This window comes from Gossypium hirsutum, chromosome D04, assembly GCF_007990345.1.
Source record: "Gossypium hirsutum isolate 1008001.06 chromosome D04, Gossypium_hirsutum_v2.1, whole genome shotgun sequence".
Taxonomy (NCBI): domain Eukaryota; kingdom Viridiplantae; phylum Streptophyta; class Magnoliopsida; order Malvales; family Malvaceae; genus Gossypium; species Gossypium hirsutum.
In genome coordinates this window covers 15,547,149-15,570,382 of record NC_053440.1, presented here as the reverse complement: position 1 = coordinate 15,570,382, position 23,234 = coordinate 15,547,149, and the positions used below count along the sequence as shown (strand labels likewise).

Here is a 23,234-nt window from a genome sequence, read left to right as displayed (position 1 = left end):
AATCTTTTCTATTTTTACATTCTCAATAGATTTAGACTCGGGATCCTCATTTTCTTTTATTATTTCTATAGCAATAAATAGGATGTAACAACATCCATTAGATGCATGTCAAGCTTTTTACGTACTGCCATACTAATAAGATATCTAAACGTGATTGCATCCACCACAGGAAAATATGTCTATTCATGATCAATGCCAGACATTTGTGAAAATCCTTGTGCTACAAATCGAGCTTTATATCTTACGACTTCATCAATTTATTTCATTTTCATACAAATACTCATTTATATCCTACTGGCTTTACACCTTTAGGTGTTTGGACTACATGTCCAAAAACTTCACGTTTAGAAAGTGAATTCAATTCAGCTTGAATTGCATCTTTCCATTTTTGCCAATCTTTTCTATTTTTACATTCCTCAATAGATTTAGACTCAGGATCCTCATTTTCTTTATTATTTCTATAGCAATAAATAATGTAACAATATCCATTAGATGCATGTCAAGCTTTTTACGTACTGCCATACTAATAAGATATCTAAACGTGATTGCATCCACCACAGGAAAATATGTCTATTCATAATCAATGCCAGGCCTTTGTGAAAATCCTTGTGCTACAAATCGAGCTTTATATCTTACGACTTCATCAATTTCATTTCATTTTCATACAAATACTCATTTATATCCTACTGGTTTACACCTTTAGGTGTTTGGACTATAGGTCCAAAAACTTCACGTTTATAAAGTGAATTAATTCAGCTTGAATTGCATCTATCCATTTTTGCCAATCTTTTCTATTTTTACATTCCTCAATAGATTTAGACTCAGGATCCTCATTTTCTTTATTATTTCTATAGCAATAAATAGGATGTAACAACATCCATTAATGCATGCCAAGCTTTTTACGTACTGCCATAATAATAAGATATCTAAACGTGATTGCATCCACCACATGAAAATATGTCTATTCATAATCAATGCCAGGCCTTTGTGAAAATCCTTGTGCTACAAATCGAGCTTTATATCTTACGACTTCATCAATTTCATTTCATTTTCATACAAATACTTATTTATATCCTACTGGCTTTACACCTTTAGGTGTTTGGACTACAGGTCCAAAAACTTCACGTTTAGAAAGTGAATTCAATTCAGCTTGAATTGCATCTTTCCATTTTTGCCAACTTTTCTATTTTTACATTCCTCAATAGATTTAGACTCAGGATCCTCATTTTCTTTTATTATTTCTATAGCAATAAATAGGATGTAACAATATCCATTAGATGCATGTCAAGCTTTTTACGTACTGCCATACTAATAAGATATCTAAACGTGATTGCATCCACCACATGAAAATATGTCTATTCAAATCAATGCCAGGCCTTTGTGAAAATCCTTGTGCTACAAATCGAGCTTTATATCTTATGACTTCATCAATTTCATTTCATTTTCATACAAATACTCATTTATATCCTACTGGCTTTACACCTTTAGGTGTTTGGACTATAGGTCCAAAAACTTCACGTTTAGAAAGTGAATTCAATTCAGCTTGAATTGCATCTTTCCTTTTTGCCAATCTTTTCTATTTTTACATTCCTCAATAGATTTAGACTCAGGATCCTCATTTTTTTTACTTCTATACAATAAATAAGATGTAACAACATCCATTAGATGCATGCCAATCTTTTTACGTACTGCCATACTAATATGATATCTAAACATGATTGCATCCACCACAGGAAAATATGTCTATTCATAATCAAGTCAGGCCTTTGTGAAATTCTTGTGCTACAAATCGAGCTTTATATCTTACGACTTCATCAATTTCATTTCATTTTCATACAAATACTATTTATATCCTACTGGCTTTACACTTTAGGTGTTTGGACTACAGGTCCAAAAACTTCACGTTTAGAAAGTGAATTCAATTTAGCTTGAATTGCATCTTTCCATTTTTCCAATCTTTTCTATTTTTACATTCCTCAATAGATTTAGACTCAGGATCCTCTTTTCTTTATTATTTCTATAGCAATAAATAGGATGTAACAATATCCATTAGATGCATGTCAAGCTTTTTACGTACTGCCATACTAATAAGATATCTAAACGTGATTGCATCCACCACAGGAAAATATGTCTATTCATAATCAATGCCAGGCCTTTGTGAAAATCCTTGTGCTACAAATCGAGCTTTATATCTTACGACTTCATCAATTTCATTTCATTTTCATACAAATACTCATTTATATCCTACTGGCTTTACACCTTTAGTGTTTGGACTATAGTCCAAAAACTTCACGTTTAGAAAGTGAATTCAATTCAGCTTGAATTGCATCTTTCCATTTTTGCCAATCTTTTCTATTTTTACATTCCTCAATAGATTTAGACTCAGGATCCTCATTTTCTTTTATTATTTCTATAGCAATAAATAGGATGTAACAACATCCATTAGATGCATGTCAAGCTTTTTACGTACTGCCATACTAATAAGATATCTAAACGTGATTGCATCCACCACAGGAAAATATGTTATTCATAATCAATGCCAGGCCTTTGTGAAAATCCTTGTGCTACAAATCGAGCTTTATATCTTACGACTTCATCAATTTCATTTCATTTTCATACAAATACTCATTTATATCCTACTGGCTTTACACCTTTAGGTGTTTGGACTACAGGTCCAAAAACTTCACGTTTAGAAAGTGAATTCAATTGCTTGAATTGCATCTTTCCATTTTTGCCAATCTTTTCTATTTTTACATTCTCAATAGATTTAGACTCGGATCCTCATTTTCTTTTATTATTTCTATAGCAATAAATAGGATGTAACAACATCCATTAGATGCATGTCAAGCTTTTTACGTACTGCCATACTAATAAGATATCTAAACGTGATTGCATCCACCACAGGAAAATATGTCTATTCATATCAATGCCAGACATTTGTGAAAATCCTTGTGCTACAAATCGAGCTTTATATCTTACGACTTCATCAATTTATTTCATTTTCATACAAATACTCATTTATATCCTACTGGCTTTACACCTTTAGGTGTTTGGACTACATGTCCAAAAACTTCACGTTTAGAAAGTGAATTCAATTCAGCTTGAATTGCATCTTTCCATTTTTGCCAATCTTTTCTATTTTTACATTCCTCAATAGATTTAGACTCAGGATCCTCATTTTCTTTATTATTTCTATAGCAATAAATAATGTAACAATATCCATTAGATGCATGTCAAGCTTTTTACGTACTGCCATACTAATAAGATATCTAAACGTGATTGCATCCACCACAGGAAAATATGTCTATTCATAATCAATGCCAGGCCTTTGTGAAAATCCTTGTGCTACAAATCGAGCTTTATATCTTACGACTTCATCAATTTCATTTCATTTTCATACAAATACTCATTTATATCCTACTGGTTTTACACCTTTAGTGTTTGGACTATAGGTCCAAAACTTCACGTTTAAAAGTGAATTAATTCAGCTTGAATTGCATCTTCCATTTTTGCCAATCTTTTCTATTTTTACATTCCTCAATAGATTTAGACTCAGGATCCTCATTTTCTTTTATTATTTCTATAGCAATAAATAGGATGTAACAACATCCATTAATGCATGCAAGCTTTTTACGTACTGCCATATAATAAGATATCTAAACGTGATTGCATCCACCACATGAAAATATGTCTATTCATAATCAATGCCAGGCCTTTGTGAAAATCCTTGTGCTACAAATCGAGCTTTATATCTTACGACTTCATCAATTTCATTTCATTTTCATACAAATACTTATTTATATCCTACTGGCTTTACACCTTTAGGTGTTTGGAGTACAGGTCCAAAAACTTCACGTTTAGAAAGTGAATTCAATTCAGCTTGAATTGCATCTTTCCATTTTTGCCAATCTTTTCTATTTTTACATTCCTCAATAGAATTAGACCGAGGATCCTCATATTCTTTTATTATTTCTATAGCAATAAATAAGATGTAACAATATCCATTAGATGTATGTCAAGCTTTTTACGTACTGCCATACTAATAAGATATCTAAACGTGATTGCATCCACCACATGAAAATATGTCTATTCAAAATCAACGCCAGGCCTTTGTGAAAATCCTTGTGCTAGAAATCGAGCTTTATATCTTATGACTTCATCAATTTCATTTCATTTTCATACAAATACTCATTTATATCCTACTGGCTTTACACCTTTAGGTGTTTGGACTATAGGTCCAAAAACTTCACGTTTAGAAAGTGAATTCAATTCAGCTTGAATTGCATCTTTCTATTTTTGCCAATCTGTTCTATTTTTATATTCCTCAATAGATTTAGACTCAGGATCCTCATTTTTTTACTTCTATAACAATAAATAAGATGTAACAACATCCATTAGATGCGTGCCAATCTTTTTACGTACTGCCATACTAATATGATATCTAAACATGATTGCATCCACCACAGGAAAATATGTCTATTCATAATCAATGTCAGGCCTTTGTGAAATTTCTTGTGCTACAAATCGAGCTTTATATCTTACGACTTCATCAATTTCATTTTATTTTCATACAAATACTCATTTATATCCTACTGGCTTTGCACCTTTAGGTGCTTGGACTACAGGTCCAAAAACTTCACGTTTAGAAAGTGAATTCAATTCTACTTGAATTGCATCTTTCCATTTTTGCCAATCTTTTCTATTTTTACATTCCTCAATAGATTTAGACTCGGATCCTCATTTTCTATTATTATGTCTATAGCAATAAATAGGATGTAACAACATCCATTAGATGCATGTCAAGCTTTTTACGTACTGCCATACTAATAAGATATCTAAACGTGATTGCATCCACCACAGGAAAATATGTCTATTCATGATCAATGCCAGACCTTTGTGAAATCCTTGTGCTACAAATCGAGCTTTATATCTTACGACTTCATCAATTTCATTTCATTTTCATACAAATACTTATTTATATCCTACTGGCTTTACACATTTAGGTGTTTCGACTACAGGTCCAAAAACTTCACGTTTATAAAGTGAGTTCAATTTAGCTTGAATTGCATCTTTTCATTTTTTCCAATCTTTTCTATTTTTACATTCCTCAATAGATTTAGACTCAGGATCCTCATTTTCTTTTATTATTTCTATAGCAATAAATAGGATGTAACAACATCCATTAGATGCATGTCAAGCTTTTTACGTACTGCCATACTAATAAGATATCTAAACGTGATTGCATCCACCACATGAAAATATGTCTATTCATAATCAATGCCAGGCCTTTGTGAAAATCCTTGTGCTACAAATCGAGCTTTATATCTTACGACTTCATCAATTTCATTTCATTTTCATACAAATACTCATTTATATCCTACTGGCTTTACACCTTTAGGTGTTTGGACTACAGGTCCAAAAACTTCACTTTAGAAAGTGAATTCAATTCAGCTTGAATTGCATCTTTCCATTTTTGCCAATCTTTTCTATTTTTACATTCCTCAATAGATTTAGACTCAGGATCCTCGTTTTATTTTATTATTTCTATAGCAATAAATAGGATGTAACAACATCCATTAGATGCATGTCAAGCTTTTTACGTACTGCCATACTAATAAGATATCTAAACGTGATTGTATCCACCACAGGAAAATATTTTATTCATAATCAATGCCAGGCCTTTGTGAAAATCCTTGTGCTACAAATCGAGCTTTATATCTTACGACTTCATCAATTTCATTTCATTTTCATACAATTACTCATTTATATCCTACTGGCTTTACACCTTTAGGTGTTTGGACTACAGGTCCAAAAACTTCACGTTTAGAAAGTGAATTCAATTATGCTTGAATTGCATCTTTCCATTTTTGCCAATCTTTTCTATTTTTACATTTCTCAATAGATTTAGACTCGGGATCCTCATTTTCTTTTATTATTTGTATAGCAATAAATAGGATGTAACAACATCCATTAGATGCATGTCAAGCTTTTTACGTACTGCCATACTAATAAGATATCTAAACGTGATTGCATCCACCACAGGAAAATATGTCTATTCATGATCAATGCCAGACATTTGTGAAAATCCTTGTGCTACAAATCGAGCTTTATATCTTACGACTTCATCAATTTCATTTCATTTTCATACAAATACTTATTTATATCCTACTGGCTTTACACATTTAGGTGTTTGGACTACTGGTCCAAAAACTTCACGTTTAGAAAGTGAATTCAATTCAGCTTGAATTGCATCTTTCATTTTTTCCAATCTTTTCTATTTTTACATTCCTCAATAGATTTAGACTCAGGATCCTCATTTTCTTTTATTATTTCTATAGCAATAAATAGGATGTAATAACATCCATTAGATGCATGTCAAGCTTTTTACGTACTGCCATACTAATAAGATATCTAAACGTGATTGCATCCACCACAGGAAAATATGTCTATTCATAATCAATGCCAGGCCTTTGTGAAAATCCTTGTGCTACAAATCGAGCTTTATATCTTACTACTTCATCAATTTCATTTCATTTTCATACAAATACTCATTTATATCCTACTGGCTTTACACCTTTAGGTGTTTGGACTACATGTCCAAAAACTTCACGTTTAGAAAGTGAATTCAATTCAGCTTGAATTGCATCTTTCCATTTTTGCCAATCTTTTCTATTTTTACATTCCTCAATAGATTTAGACTCAGGATCCTCATTTTCTTTTATTATTTCTATAGCAATAAATAGGATGTAACAATATCCATTAGATGCATGTCAAGCTTTTTACGTACTGCCATACTAATAAGATATCTAAACGTGATTGCATCCACCACAGGAAAATATGTCTATTCATAATCAATGCCAGGCCTTTGTGAAAATCCTTGTGCTACAAATCGAGCTTTATATCTTACGACTTCATCAATTTCATTTCATTTTCATACAAATACTCATTTATATCCTACTGGCTTTACACCTTTAAGTGTTTGGACTATAGGTCCAAAAACTTCACGTTTAGAAAGTGAATTCAATTCAGCTTGAATTGCATCTTTCCATTTTTTCCAATCTTTTCTATTTTTACATTCCTCAATAGATTTAGACTCAGGATCCTCATTTTCTTTTATTATTTCTATAGCAATAAATAGGATGTAACAACATCCATTAAATGCATGCCAAGCTTTTTACGTACTGCCATAATAATAAGATATCTAAATGTGATTACATCCACCACAGGAAAATATGTCTATTCATAATCAATGCCAGACCTTTGTGAAAATCCTTGTGCTTCAAATCGAGCTTTATATCTTACGACTTCATCAATTTCATTTCATTTTTATACAAATACTCATTTATATCCTACTGGCTTTACACCTTTAGGTGTTTGGACTACAGGTCCAAAAACTTCACGTTTAGAAAGTGAATTCAATTATGCTTGAATTGCATCTTTCCATTTTTGCCAATATTTTCTATTTTACATTCCTCAATAGATTTAGACTCAGGATCCTCATTTTCTTTTATTATGTCAATAGCAATATTATAAGCAAAATTGTTGTCGAGAACTACATTTTTTTTCGGTTCCATCTTTTTCTCGTATTGACATGACTTATTAAGATCTTTTTATTTTCATCATTTTCATTTGCACTTTTAGGTAGCTGAATCTCTTCTTGAGTTTTATAATTAGTTATGTCATGAGTCTCTTCAGGAACCCTTGCCTCCACTATATGACCATCTTAAATGTTTGCTCATTTCCTTTTATGAGGATTTTTATATTTGAAACCGACCGATCTTCTATGCTTCAGGCATGGATTTCTTTGTTTTGCACTAACAGTTTGCCCTATTAGGACATCAATTCGTATTAGAGCATTTTCAGCTGGTATGTGAGATTTAATAAATCTGGTAGTTGATTTGTAAAATGTATAATCTGTTGAACTTTTGGTTCACATTGCTTTGTATGAGGATCTTAGACATGGATAATTCATTTCAAGTACTTTATTAATCCAGCTTTTTATCATCTCCCCCCTAATGTTGGGAAAACTGACAACTCATGTCATAATTAAATCTCAAATTAATAGCTCAAATATTATAAGGAGAGTCATAAATATACATTCTCAATATCTTATTATGATCCATCTTTGTGTGTTGTGGTGGAGCAGTTGGAACATATACCGCACATCCAAAAATTGTAAGATGGGAAATATTTGGCTTATGACCAAAAATCAATTGTAATGGGGAGTATTTATAATTTATTGGCTTGATGCGTACAACATGAAATAGAAAGTTTTGTTCTCATAAGTAATGATTTAGCTATTAGTTGGAGGCATTGATAAACAATTCAGTTAAATCATTTTGTGTATGAACATGAGCTACAGGATGTTCAACTTTTATCCCAATTGACATGCAATAATCATTGAAAACTTGGGGTGTAAACTCACCAACATTAGCAAGATAAATTGTTTTAATTGCATAATTTGAAATTAATCATTTAAACAATCAATCTCGCAAATGACATGTTGCGAGTTGATAACGCATGTAATTATTTTGTAGATGTATCTACCAAAATCATATAATATCAAAACTATCCACATGGTGGATGAATGAGCCCATATTCATTTCAAAAATGCTAGATATTAAATCTCAACTTTAACTAGTGAGTGTCTAAGAATCAATTTTTATTGAGAACAAGCAACTAATGAGAATTCTTTAAATTAAAGAATCTTCTAGTTCTTTAATGAATATCCATATGAATTCTCAATTAATTTTCGCATCATATATGATCTAGGATGGTCTAACTGGTCATGCCAAGTAATACATGCACTTGTAAGTAAACTTCTGGTTTATTTTAACATGTGTTTCAATTGTACTAAATTATAACAAATTGATAATTTTGTTATCATTCCTTTTAATTTGTATCCACATATAAGTACAATTGTGACATTTACTACTGAAATGTCTAAATCAATGTGAACTCTATAATGCCATTAAGCCAATAAATATATTTTTCAAATAATTATATGTAGTATTCGCTTCAAGGATTATGCCAAAATTTTCAAATGCTCAAAAATCTATTAATAGCAAATTTTGAAAGTAATCTTATTTTCCAGGTGTACAACAGGTATATAACCAATGACTTTTCATACATAAGTTTTCTCTCTTGTAAGTTCTCATCAGTAATATTTTACCATGTAATTTTAATTAAGAACTTATTCTGTATACTATAGAGTTATACTCATAGTTTTAAAAAAACTTGCAACTTTAAGTGCATCCAACCATAATAAGCTTTAGATAGAATTATCATATTCTATTGCTCATAAGTAATCTTTCATAGTCAAATATTTTGTTTTCAACCCTTTAATTTGGATTATGACAAAAGAATATCACAAAAATTATAAAATAAATATAAATTAATAACCCAATCCAGTTTTTATTCATATGAAATATAATATTTTTCTCATTCACAATCTCAATATAAGATCCATTACAAATATCTTTTTAAAAGTAATGCATTAAATCACAAATTTTGTGCTTTTTAAATATTGATATATTAGCTCTTCTGAAACTTTCAACTAATTTTGTTGGAATAATATTTGTTTGTTTCAGTATCAAATAAGATAAATATTTTTTAACTGTAATGATAAAATTCATTACTACATTTTCATATCATTCCTCAAAGAAAATTAACAGAAATAAAATATTTTGGCATACGCCACATATGTGGCCAACAATATTTCATATCATATTGATAACATAAGTTATCTTTACCCTTTCAAGAGTTATCTTGAGAACTCTCATTGTTCTCTTATTGATTACTATGTTCCCATTTTTAGTGATCCATAATTATATCTTTTTGTTTTCTTTATGTTTACATTTATTTTGGAGAATGCAACAAATCTAGTAGGACGAACTTATAAACATCCCAATAGATTCTTTATTTCATAATCACCATCGCAAACATGCGTGAGATTTCAAATCAAAATCTATCTACTCATGTTGTCATGATTATTTTCCAACTATAATAAACATAATATAATAAATAAAACATAGTAAAATATACTTGAAGATCTTTAACATCATCGTCATCACTTTGACTATTATCACGAGAACTATTACAAGTAGTAAAACACCTTTGTTTTCGTAATAACATTTATAATATAATTGTAAAAATCATTTAATAAATAATTAAAATTTCCGTGTACGATGCTTGACAATTATCCAATACACATTGTACCAAATTTCAATATCACATATATATTATAAAATATAATGTTGCTCTAATAAAATATTTATAAATTCAATTTAAAAGATATCATACAATCATTCAAAATTAGCAAGTTAATAAGACTAAATAAATCCTATCAAATTTCCCTTTAATTAACAATGGTAAGTTAATAACACTTTCCACCATAAATAAAATTTCAAGAATATTTAATAACAAAAATTTAATAATCAAAACATCTAAATATTATGCATAATATAACTTAATTAAAAAAACTTCAAAAAAATTAATTTATCAAAAAATAATAATAGAAAAAATATATCATATTAGTAGCAAACATATCTAATTAACAATTTTGTCTTTTACATAAAAAATTAACCTAGAAAGGCAAAAATCAAATACCATTAGAATGCGAAATTTTTGTCAAATAAAAATTAATAGTATTCATACCTTAATTAAAAAAAACATATGGTTGAAATATAAAAATTTCTTACCAAATCTATACTTTACCTATGCTTGTACAATAAATCAAAGATCGGGAATAAAAACCATAATCCATTCTGAGATTGAATCTTTCAACATCCCGAAGATGAAGTTGTAAGGTGAAAAAGATTTTGATCTGTGGGACGACTTCGAAAGATTTTGAAAAAATATAGAGAATCATCGTGCTGATAACGTATTATAAAATAAAGAGAGATGTAGAGAATAAAGAACAAAAAAAAATATGAAAGCAAAAGAGAATGTACTTTATTAATCAAAGAGATGATTACAATGCTTGATAAGAGTCTCTATTAATAGGCATAAGAAATATAAAAGAAATAGAAACCTAATTCTAATAACTATTAAAATTTAAAGTACATCAAAATTTTATTTTGATCATGATGAACATCCACTTAATAATATATTCATAACAATTAAAATTTTATTAAATAATATTAAAAATTTTATTGTGTTGATTAAAATTTAAAAGAAAATAAAAAATAGTAATCACAAATAATTCAAAAATTTAAAATTTATCCAACCAAATAAAATTGAACCTAAGTTTTCAAAATAAAATTGAAATGAGACCAAGAATATGGGTAATGTGAAGGCGGTTAGGCATTGAAATAACGTGGGCTAGGATTGCCGCCAAAAACAGGGGAAAAAATAAAAATATCCGACCAAACTGTTTTCACCACGTGCACATTTAACACGTCATCCTCTTCTGCCTCACGTGCTGCCAAAATTTCCGTGTGCTTCAACAGCGCTTTTCAGCAGACATAACCGCCCCTCCAACCAATCTCTTACTTCCACGTTAACAATATTATAGATTCTATATTTTTAATTAAAATTAGAAATTTTACCACATATTATTATAAAATCTAATTTTTAGAATTAATAATAACATATACATACATTAAAATAAAATAAAATAAAATAAATTTAAATAAATGCATCAAATTAAAAAGATTAAATTCAAAATTATTTATTTTTTATGAGTTGATATTCTCAATTAATGAAATTATTAATATGAATAATAAAATTGAAATGTATAAATGCTAGAATAAAACTATAATTGAAGTGGTTAAAACAAGATTTTATAGATTAATATAGGACGGGTTTAAATCTCGACATTCATAACCTTTTTTTATTATAATTTTTTGTATGGTTTTTTTCTAAAATGAAAAAAAGTCATTATAATATAATTTATTTAAAAAATATAAAAGAATCTAATAACTTTTTAATAAAATATTTAAATAATAAAACCTAATTTAATTCAAAATTAGGGAGAGATGAATTAAAAAAGAAAGAACGAATGAAACGAGGTCTTTTTCATATTTATTTTTCAACTTGGGATTGATTTTAAATGGCTAAGGTTTTACTTTACTTTTTATAGTACTACTTTTCGTTCTCTCGCTCTTGTGTTGTGTTTTCCTTGAATATTGGAAAAAGCCAATTTTTTTTCCTTTTTCAAATTTGAATAGTATCAAAATAGAAGATATAAAAGGTGCTTTTGGAATTCTGGGCTTTGGTGTTTGTGGTCTAATAAATTATTTCTGGGGAAAGTTGGGTGGTTTTTTTTGGAGAAAGTTGGATTCTTTTTTGAGAGATGGATGATGAATTTGCTAAGCTTGTCCGGAGGGTGAACCAACCCAGGTATTGCTTTTCGTTTTTTGGATTTTTGATGGGACAGTATTAATTTTTATTTGAATTTGTTCAAGGGTCTGTCAAATTTTTCTCTTCTTTTTTCCTCCAAGTTTTTAGAAAATAAAATCCAGGTTTTACAAGTTATCCTTTTTCTTATCGTTATTGTTTCAATCTTTTTATTTAATTTCCTCTTCTTCTTTTCTTTCTGCTTTGTGTTGATCAAAGCTATTTTTCTTCTCTCTTTTTTTTTTCTTATTGTTATTTTCATGGTAGCCAATTAGAGTTCCAAAATCAAGAGCGGCAATTGGACTTTCTATGCCAAAATGACATGTTTCCTTGAAGGCTCTTTTATTTGATTAGTTGAAAAAAAAAGTAGGGTTAATATGAGATGTATGCTTATTTTTTGTTGCAGAGTTGTGATTGACAACAATGCTTGTGAGGATGCCACTGTTATCCAGGTAAGCTTCTTGCCTCTGCCTTTGCTGTAATTAGGTTATCTTATGTGGCTAATTAGTTCCTTAGATCTCTGTTTATCAACTTATCTATAATGGTTTAAATATGAATTTTGCTGGTTAGGTTGACAGTGTCAACAAACATGGGATTCTCCTGGAAGTTGTCCAAGTGCTTACAGATATGAATCTTACAATAACAAAGGCATACATATCATCTGATGGAGGATGGTTTATGGATGGTAAGGGTTTTTTTCTTAAAACCTGCTTGAATTGTATGTTAAATCCCGGGTTAACCAGTTACTTGTATGTTTCAGTCTTTAATGTTGTTGACAATGATGGCAACAAAATTAGAGATAAGGAAGTTATGGACTATATTCAGAGTGTAAGAACTTACCTCATCCTTATTGTTCAATGAATTTAACTACTGGCTTATCTTTTATAGTCTGTTTTGCAGAGAATTGAAACTAGTGCTGGCTTTGTGCCGTCACGGAGAGGCTCCGTAGGCGTGATGCCTGCAGAAGAGCATACATCGATTGAACTTGCTGGCACTGATAGGCCTGGTCTATTATCTGAAGTATGTGCAGTTCTTGCGGACCTCCATTGCAATGTTGTAAATGCTGAGATATGGACCCATAATGCTAGGGCAGCTGCTGTAGTTCATGTGACAGATGATTCAATGAGCTGCGCAATCAGTGATCCAAAACGTCTCTCAATGATAAAGGAATTGCTTTGTAATGTTCTCAAAGGAAGTGATGACTTGAAAACTGCGAAAACAACGCTTTCAGCTCCAGGTGTTATGCACAGGGAGAGAAGGTTGCATCAAATCATGTTCGCAGACAGGGACTATGAAAGGGTCGAGAAGGCAGGAGTTAGGGCGGTAGAGGAAGGGAGTTCAAGACCTCAAGTTACTCTGTTGAATATCGAGAAAGATTACACTGTTGTTACCATGAGGTCAAAAGATAGGCCGAAACTATTGTTTGATATAGTCTGCACTCTCACAGATATGCAATATGTTGTTTTTCATGGAATGGTGAACACGGGAAGGATCGAAGCTTATCAGGTGAGTTGGTTACAGTGAAGTAGCTGGTAAAAAATGACAATAGCAAACCCTTTTTATTATAGTCACTATTAGCCAATGGTCAACTTTAACAGTTGACAAGTTGATGCTATTGAAACCACTAGCGTAAGATTGATGCTGACGTTGTAATCCAATTTGTATTGGAATTCTACTCAGTTAAGCACAAGTTGTTATTGCTTGCGATTGCATCTTAACAGTGATAAACTGTTTTTTCCCCTATTTCCCACTAAACAGAACTTATGTTTCGTTGTAGGAATTCTACATCAGACATGTAGATGGGCTCCCCATTAGCTCGGAAGCTGAGCGTGTTCGTGTTATTCAATGTCTAGAAGCAGCCATTGAGAGGAGGGCATCTGAGGTATAAAAAAACCAGCTTGACACAACACGACATGTACACACACACACATGGAATAAATAAAACCAAAAGAAACCAAGAAAAATGATTATGGTAAGCATGGTTTCATGATATTACAATACCCTTCATCATTTTCATGGTACAGGGGCTGGAACTAGAATTGTGCACAGACGACAGACTTGGACTCCTGTCTGACATCACCCGCATATTCCGGGAAAACAGCTTGTGTATCAGGAGAGCATTAATTTCAACAAAAGGTGGCAAGGCCAAGGATACCTTCTATGTCACAGACGTGACAGGAAATCCAGTTGATCCCAAGATCATCGATTCTATCCGTGCACAGATTGGACATACCGCATTACAGGTGAAATGTAACTCAAGTCTTGCACCAAAACTACCTCATCAGGAGACAACAATGGGTCATTTCTTTGGAAATCTATTCAAAGCTCGAACTTTTCAGAATTTCAAGTTAATCAGATCTTACTCTTGAGACATCTCCTCCTCTTTTAAGTAGATATATTTGTACAGGCATATCAGATATTAAACCAAAAGATATACATAGGGGGAAAACACTGTAAATATTTAGCTTCTCCCTTGCTTGGTTACCAATGCCCTGATACTGCAAAGGAAAAGAAAAAACATCAGCCAGTCACTACACTGTAAAAGTTACTGCTGGTATTTGTATATCTTCACTGTATCTATTGTAAGTAACATTTGTATAGTTCAATAAAAACATGGCTAGAAGTTTGTATAGAAGCATGGTGTGAAAATATTTTAAAATCAACTCTAATGCAAACCGGATGGTTTATAAAGGGATTTTATTCTCAAAAGGCGCCTCGCACCAAGACAGTATTCCTGAGTTTTTGTATAAAGGGATGATTGTTTTCCAATGATAAAACGACTATTAGTCTATTATCAGGATCGATCGATCGATCGATCAATCATCTTTCTCCCATATCGCATTTGCCCCCATGTCTTTAGCTGTCTCGTAACTCTTTTCTGATCCAGTCATGAGAACAGTGACTGACTTAGCAACTAGAATAGGCCGAGCATTGATCTCCGCATCCAACCATGCAACCCCAAATCCGACTTGGACTCCGTCTCTCGAACAGACCCTTCTCCGACTTGGTTGTCGTGAGTCGCTGACTCCGTCACTTGTCGTTCGTGTCATCGACTCCTTCCCCTTCATTCACTATTCTCTTGCTCTCGGCTTCTTCAACTGGGCCTCTCGGAAACCTGGATTTTCCCATGATTCAATCTCTTATCAGTCAATTCTCAAATCTCTCTCGTCTTCCCGCCAATTTAATGCCATTGAAGCCCTCTTAAAGCAAGTCAAAGCTCAGAAACTCTCTCTTGACCCCTCGGTTTATCGCTTTATAATTAGTTCTTTGATCAAAGGAAAGAAAACCCAGAACGCAATCTGGGTTTTTAATGAAGTGAACTCTTTGAGTGCAGAGCTGGGATCTGAATTATGTAACTCACTTTTGGCTACTTCAGTTTCAGATGGTTACTTTGTTGAGTCCCAGAAAGTGTTTGATGAAATGTTTCAGAAAGGTATTGTTTTTAATACAATTGGGCTTGGTTTGTTTATTTGGAGTACCTGTAAAACTGGTGAATTGAGTAACGTTTTGAGTTTGTTAGATGAAGTGAAAAAAAGAAGTTCTTGGGATGTTAATGGATCAATCATCGCAGTTTTGGTAGTTCATGGACTTTGTTTCTCATCAAGAGAATCAGAGGCTTTTTGGGCATTGGATGAGTTGAGGAGCAGGGGTTGCAAGCCTGATTTTATAGCTTATAGCATTGTAGCAGAAGCGTTCAGAATGACCAACAATGTGGTTGAGAGGGAGTTGGTTTTGAAGAAGAAGAGAAAGCTAGGTGTGGCTCCAAGGAGTAATGACTATAGAGAGTTTATCTTAGGGCTGATCCTGGAGAGGCGGATAAGTGAAGCAAGGGATTTAGGTGAAGCCATTGTGAGTGGGAATTTTCCTATTGAAGATGATGTTTTGAATGCATTGATAGGATCAGTTTCCAGGATTGATCCTGGTTCAGCAATCATGTTTTTGAATTTCATGGTTGGGAAAGGGAGATTACCCACTTTGTCAACCTTGAGTAATTTGAGTAAGAATTTATGCAAGCGTAGCAAGGGTGATGAATTATGGGAAGTTTACCAGGTTTTATCTTCACATGGTTATTTCTCGGATTTGGAGAGTTACAATGTGATGGTTTCATTCTTCTGCAGGGCTGGGAGATTAAGGGAGGCTTATAAGGTTCTTCAGGAGATGAAGACAAAAGGGTTAAGCCCAAATGTCTTGTTTTACAATCATCTTATGGAAGCATGTTGTAAAGAAGATTTGGTGCGTCCTGCCAAAAGGCTGTGGGATGAGATGTTTGCAAGTGGGTGCCCAGGAAACTTGAGTACATACAATATCCTCATTGGAAAGCTCTCACAGATAGGGGAAGTTGAAGAGGCTACGCGCCTTTTTCGTCATATGGCAGGGAAAGGGGTAACACCGGATGCTACAACATATACAGCTCTTCTCGAAGGACTTTGTCAAGAATCAGATTTTAAATCCGCTTTTGAAATCTTCAATAAATCTGTTGAACAGGATGTGTGGCTTGCACAAACAATATTGGGCACTTTTGTCATACATCTCTGCAGAAAAGGTAATGTTCCAAACCTTATCATACAGGTTACATATTCATTTGGAAATTAACATGGTTTAACAAACATGGTATGCTTCTTGCAGGTCAGTTTCCTGTTGCTTCTAAGTTGCTGTGTGTTCTAAATTCTGATATAGCTCATTCAGATACCCATGTCGTTATGCTGAAATGGTTAGCTGATGCTAAAGAGATTCAATTAGCGATTAAACACATACAACGGGTTCGAGGTACCTCACCTTCAATTTTGCAAGTTATATTCAGCAAGCTTGCTGCCTCTGTTTCTTCTACTTCGGGACCAAACTCTGCTGAGCAGTTGCTTCAAGCAATACAGGAGGAAGGTCCGGTTGGTTGCAAAATTTACTAGCAAGATCAAGTATATGCTATGGAACCCCCCACTTAATCGTAAAATAGAACTCAAAAAGGGGTAGGGAGCAAATCCATAAGAGAGATACTGCTTGATAGCTTTTTACTCTTATTTATTCTTATTGTCAGCAGTTTTCTTAAGAATTTTGCCTTCAGGTATTCAATCATTTTTCCTCCCCATCATTTTCCTTTGTTATTTTCTCTTCCTTTTCTGCATTGTTGTAGATATCCAAATGTTCATTTGCAGTCGGAACTTATTTTAGGGTAAATTATTGAAATAGTTAATTTTGTTTGACTTAGTTACATGTTTTTTTTGTATACGTGACAAATAAAAAGGATATGTTTCATATTTGTTTATTTGTATATTATAAGCAACCAACAATGATGACAAGCAGGCTTAGAGGTTGATGTTTTCATCTCTTCTTCTTTTCTTCTTTTTCTATGTGTTTTCTTCTTCTCTTCTCTTCTCCTTTCTAATGGTAACAAAAAAAAACCACAATTGTTGCTTGTTTTTAAACTGAAAAAAATTGGGTTTTAAGATAAAATTTTGTATTCTATTTTCAAAAAGAAATTTAACTTTTCTCATGACATTCACGTTGGCATTTAAAATATATTTTAATTATCACGTCGAGCTGTCGTTTGAGAGGTAACAGATCTGTAACACCGCACCCAGCCTAGACGTTATGGCTAGATCTTAAGATATTACACTTCCCGTTTGAAAACCCAAATTAAAATCTAATTTTGGAAATCGTGTGATCTAAAAATATTATCTTTTGAAAATACTTTTACATGTTTTTCTTTATTAGAAAATCATACGCAAAACTTATTTATTTTACGGAAAAGCATTTAATTTGATACGTTGTGTTTCAGTGGAAATTTTGGAGTTAATAATTTGAAAAACGTAATTTCGATAAATGAAAACGTATAACTTTGTTGATTGTACATATTCTGAAACTTTTGTTATTACCTTTCGTAAAACCCATTTCAAATTTGCAGCGAGAAACCTTAGCTTGTTTAGTTTTGAAACCCAAGCATTTATTTTAGTTTACAGAAAACATGCAAAAATCTTTAATTAAATAACAAAAACCACCACAAAAACCCAAAACCAAAATTAAATCCAAAAATTAGTTCAAAAATCAAAAGTCCTGAAAAATTAATTTTTAGTAATTTAAACCATCATATGCGAGAAAAATCAGTCCGAGTTCCGAAATGTCATCCTTTCCTAATTCTGTTGATTACCTGAAATGGTGAAATGAAGGGGTGAGCTAAAAAGCTTAGTGTCTAACTTAACTCAAATAAAAACACAGATAACATAATAAACAAATCAAAACATTGCAGAGAATTTCACCAAATTCAAATGGCAAAATTGTGAATGCATGCTTATGTCAATACGGTATTTTCAAAAAACATATGCAAATTTTTCAAAAAACTTCCTACCCAACTCCGCTACACACCAAAAAGAGTTCCTCAAAACTAGTCTATCCAAAAATACACCAATAGATAATTGTGGACAATGTCACCACCGTTGCAGTTAAAATGCCAGATTAGATATATGTAGTCAAGCCACTATATTGCAGTCAAGCTGCCAGAACAGATATGTGTGGTCAAGCCACTATATTTGTAGTCAAGTTGCTAGAACAAATATGTGGTTAAACCACCAGATAATGCAGATCATTAAACTGCTAAAACTTCCTCCTCACCATATTATCACAAACCCCATGCAATGTGACATAGCATGCAAATACAGAATCAGAAGAGTAAGCATGTTGAACATGCAATCGTATATTTAACAGTATTCAGTAGGCATGAGTTTTCATGCTTTGTAAAACAAATATGTCAGATTTCTATAATTAACAACACTTAAATCAGAATAATCACAATGATACATGCCATGAGAATTGGAACAAAACATAACTCATCAGTAAACACATATACTTAGCTAATAAAAAACATGATAACGATGCTCACAATTTTACATATCATAACCAAATTTTATGAGGCAACATACCTCCAGAATTTATGCAACCATATTAGAACAATAATTTTCATTTAATAGGCATTTTACATATCACTTAACAAATTCTACAAAATTACTGACCTCGAATAGCATTTCAAAACACAACCCTAATTAAATTTTACTAAAAATGGGCCCACATGCCCGAGTGGCCCACACGTCCTGGCACACGGTCTAATTAACCCAACCCATACGGCCCACACGCCTGTGTGGCGTCAACAGTGGGTTTTTTGACTTTATGTCGTTCGTTGTTTTTTTTTGAGATTTTTGTTACACACTATTTCCAAAAAACAATGATATGACACACCCTACTAGATTTATCTGGTATCCAAATTCAACCTCCCTTTCAAACACTTGGATGGCACATGTAAGGATTATAGCAAAAAGAGTTCCACTTTTGCGCCCAATCAGATTCAATTAAAGGTGGGACCTCTAAGTAAGTTGAAGCCTTACCATTGAACCAGTAGACTCATTCTTATCTACAATTGAACAAAATTAATATATAAGCTTAATATCCAAAATTAGGGGTTGAGATGAAAATAACAAAAATTCAAGAGAAGGAATTTAAACATAGGACCTCTCACACACAAACACAACACTTTAACCACTAGACCAGATCAATTCACTTGACACAAATTCACAACATTAACTAAAAATATGGTGTGACCACTCTCTCGGTTCACTAACCAATTTCTACAAACCTGGTTTTTAGGATGTGACAAGATTTGATCAACAGAGTGACCATTATGTAACAAAATAATAGTGTAACATTTCAAATATAAGTGACTAAAAAGTAACATGAGGCAAACAAAAGTGACTATTTTAGTAGTTTACCTTTTTTTTTACTTTTAAAAGTTATTTTTTTAATTTTAAAAATTGAAAAAAAAAATAGTATATAAAAGTAAAAATTTGTTTTCAAAACATATTTGTTATGGACTTGAGGTTATCTATTCAAACTTGAACGCCTATTCAAAATTTGGAAAGATTTGAATAAAAAAAAATTAGGCCCAAGACTTGGAGAAAACATTTCAAACCCATACTTAGCTTGGCTCAATCCGACTTGACTCAACCCAAAATTTAATATATATATATATATATTATATAACAAAGGACACAAGAATTTTAAAAAATATCGATTGAGTCTTAGCTCGATTGGCATGAGCATTGTTGCCAATGCAGGAGGAGTTGGGTTCAAATGTGCTAAAGTGCATTATTCTCCTATTTATGGGTTGGGGAGGGGCTATGGGTAGTTCTAGGCATTATTTTAAAAAGAGAAGATATGATCAGAACCTATAATGAGATTATTCAAAAAAAATCAATGTAACATCATAATATTGTTGTCCTTGGTCGTGAGAAGAATCTCTTTCTTCCTTATACTTCTTCCAATCCCTTCATGCTTCTTTGACATGCACTTGAAGTTGAGTTCAAAAAAATTGTTTTAGGTTTGCAATTAAAGTAGTCAGTACTGTATCGATGGACATATTTTTTTATTACTGGAACTGGTACATATCGGTCTATTCTAATATACCATTTCAGAATTATCAATATTTTAAAAAATATATTTAATATATTATATTTTAAAATTTAAAAATTAAATGAATCATATTAAATAAAATTTTAAATATAAAACATATCATTCACTAATAAACTCCACATATAAAAATCTCATCATTCAATAAAAATAAATTATCTCAGCCAAAAAACTCTAGAACGAAGCCATTCACTTTTGAAAAAGCTTCCAAGATAACTTTAGCTCATCAATGTTTAATAGTGGCACAAGCTACATTAAAATCCTCTTCAATTACTAAAAACATCTAAGGCTAGAATCAAATTATAGGCATTTACAACCTAATTTGTAACCTAATGTAGGACAATCATACTACTCAATAGCATAAGCTTGACTTATTGGATGTCAATTATAGCCACAATTCCTCTCTGGATGACCTTGCAAATTCTACACACATAACCAATGCAAGTTTCAAACAACATGAGTTGAAAATAAACACTTGAGAAAAAAAAGAAAGAGAAAGAGAAAATATATATATACACTTGAGAATATAGAACTACAGACTAGTAATTCTCCAAGTAACTCAAACAACATGAGCTGAAAGTAGAGAGACCAAACAAATTAGTTTGAACTTTGAAAGAGTTGTTTGGCCTGTGAAATTTTTGGGATTTAAAGACACTTCTATCCCTTTTCGATAAAAGAAGGTAAATTGTTGGGGATAAACCTGAGTTAAGCAACGAACAAGTAAAATAACGAAGAAATTGAAAAGATCGAACACATATTTTACTTGGAAAACCCTTCCGAAGAGGATAAAAAACTACGGGCAAATATAATTTCACTAAAACGGAAAAAATGAAAAGAACAAAAGAGGGAGATAAAATTAAACCTCGAAACCTAAAATAATAACCCTCAAATCGTAAACACAAAATTTTCTGAAAGCTTGTAAAAGTTGATACCTAATGTGTAATGGGTTATTTTTCTAGGGTGGAAAAAGGGCCTATTTATAGGTTAGATTTGTAGGTCAAATAATATTAAAATAACCTACACTAATCAGAGTTTAAGTGGGAAACTAATATTAAAATAACCTACACTAATCAGAATTTAAGTGGTAAACTAAAAACAGAGTTTAACTAGGAGAAGAAAAGCCGAAAATACGAGGCCTAACTCCACAAATCTCCACACTGACTCGTATTTCCATAATGCCTTCTTTGCCAAAGCCCACCGTGGGCTTATCTCGAACTATGCTCGATATTAACTGAGTTAAAGTTGTGTTAGACTTTTAGTCTTTGACTTGTGCATTTCCAACCCAAAATTGACCTGGGTTTGATTTCCATGAATACAATTCCATACCTTTTAAAAACCTGTACCCAAAAGAGAACCTCGCTTATATGAAACGACCATACATTTTTCCTTCCTATGACCAAGCTATCTCCGCTTCAAACGATTCGACTTCGACTCCTTAACAGACGAGGGATGTCCTATTTCACAGTCACTGTTGATCCTTCCAGAACATAAAGACTGCCAATATTTTTACCTTTCATCAAAACGAGAGCCCCACGAGATACCTTAATTCTGTCTGACTTGATGTTAATTTTACAACCCTTTCCCAAGGAGATGAGATTTTTCTTTAAGTCAGGCATATGCCTGACATTTGACAGTGTCTTAATTATCCCGTCTGAACAGTACTAATATGGGTTACCTTACTGGATGAACCATTCCCTATGTGCACAACTCCACCTTAAACTGATCTCTATATGGAGAACCAGTCCCTATTGGGACACATGTGGAAAGAACACCCCGAATCCAAGATCCACTCGGACGTAAGCTCGGTTTTTTCACTTATTGACACCAACAAGAAATCATCAGCCTTATCATTGACCAAATTAGCACCAACTAAATCTTTCTTGTTGCTCTCAGCAACCCTTTTATTTCGTAGTTTATAACAATCTACCATGATGTAACCTAACTTCTTACAATAGTGACATCTCTTGTCTCGCTTCCTTGGTGTTACCAAAACCGAAACTTGTCTAACTGACTTGATATTCGAACCAAACTCATTGTCGATTTTGTCTTTGCTCAATAGATGACCCTTCACATCCTCGAATGAGAGATTATCTTTGCCATAAATCAAAGTTTCCCTGAAAGACTTATATAAAAGGGGTAAAGAGCACAATAATAACATAGCTTGATCTTTATCGTTAATCTGAACACCAACATTCTTTAAATAATTTAAAAGAGTAATAAATCGACTGATGTGATCTCTAAAGTGCTCACCTTCGTTCATGTGAAACGTATTCAACTGTTGTTTCAGCGTGAATCGGTTAGCTAGAGACTTTGTTGCATAAAGGGTTTTTAACTTTTTCCATAAGGTGAATGCCATTTTCTTTATCAAAACCTTCTACAACACATTATTTGTTAGACATAATTGAATCGCTGATACAACATTTTTATCTAACATATCCCATTCTGAT

At 32.2% G+C, this 23,234-nt stretch overlaps 2 protein-coding genes across 8 annotated transcripts; both read left to right on the top strand.

Annotated features, from left to right (window-relative positions):
- Window positions 1–12,056: 12,056 nt before the first annotated feature.
- Window positions 12,057–14,974, top strand: LOC107948324 (ACT domain-containing protein ACR6). Of its 6 annotated transcripts, none has more exons than XM_016882824.2 (7): window positions 12,057–12,342; window positions 12,746–12,791; window positions 12,910–13,024; window positions 13,100–13,167; window positions 13,228–13,845; window positions 14,117–14,221; window positions 14,364–14,974. In XM_016882824.2, exons 1-7 carry the CDS (start codon window positions 12,296–12,298, stop codon window positions 14,706–14,708), a joined length of 1,344 nt encoding a protein of 447 aa, XP_016738313.1. In that variant the 5' UTR covers window positions 12,057–12,295; the 3' UTR covers window positions 14,709–14,974. The 6 variants fall into 6 exon arrangements, with proteins under 6 accessions (XP_016738313.1, XP_016738322.1, XP_040947986.1 ...); XM_016882833.2 differs by having other exon boundaries at window positions 12,058–12,342; window positions 13,240–13,845; XM_016882841.2 differs by lacking the exon at window positions 12,057–12,342 and having other exon boundaries at window positions 12,742–12,791; window positions 12,906–13,024.
- A 39-nt stretch (window positions 14,975–15,013) lies between these two features.
- Window positions 15,014–17,673, top strand: LOC107948308 (pentatricopeptide repeat-containing protein At5g14080). 2 transcript variants are annotated; one of them, XM_016882815.2, is made up of 2 exons: window positions 15,014–16,882; window positions 17,026–17,673. In XM_016882815.2, exons 1-2 carry the CDS (start codon window positions 15,229–15,231, stop codon window positions 17,241–17,243), a joined length of 1,872 nt encoding a protein of 623 aa, XP_016738304.2. In that variant the 5' UTR covers window positions 15,014–15,228; the 3' UTR covers window positions 17,244–17,673. The 2 variants fall into 2 exon arrangements, with proteins under 2 accessions (XP_016738304.2, XP_016738298.2); XM_016882809.2 differs by having other exon boundaries at window positions 16,966–17,673.
- The last annotated feature ends 5,561 nt before the right edge of the window (window positions 17,674–23,234 follow it).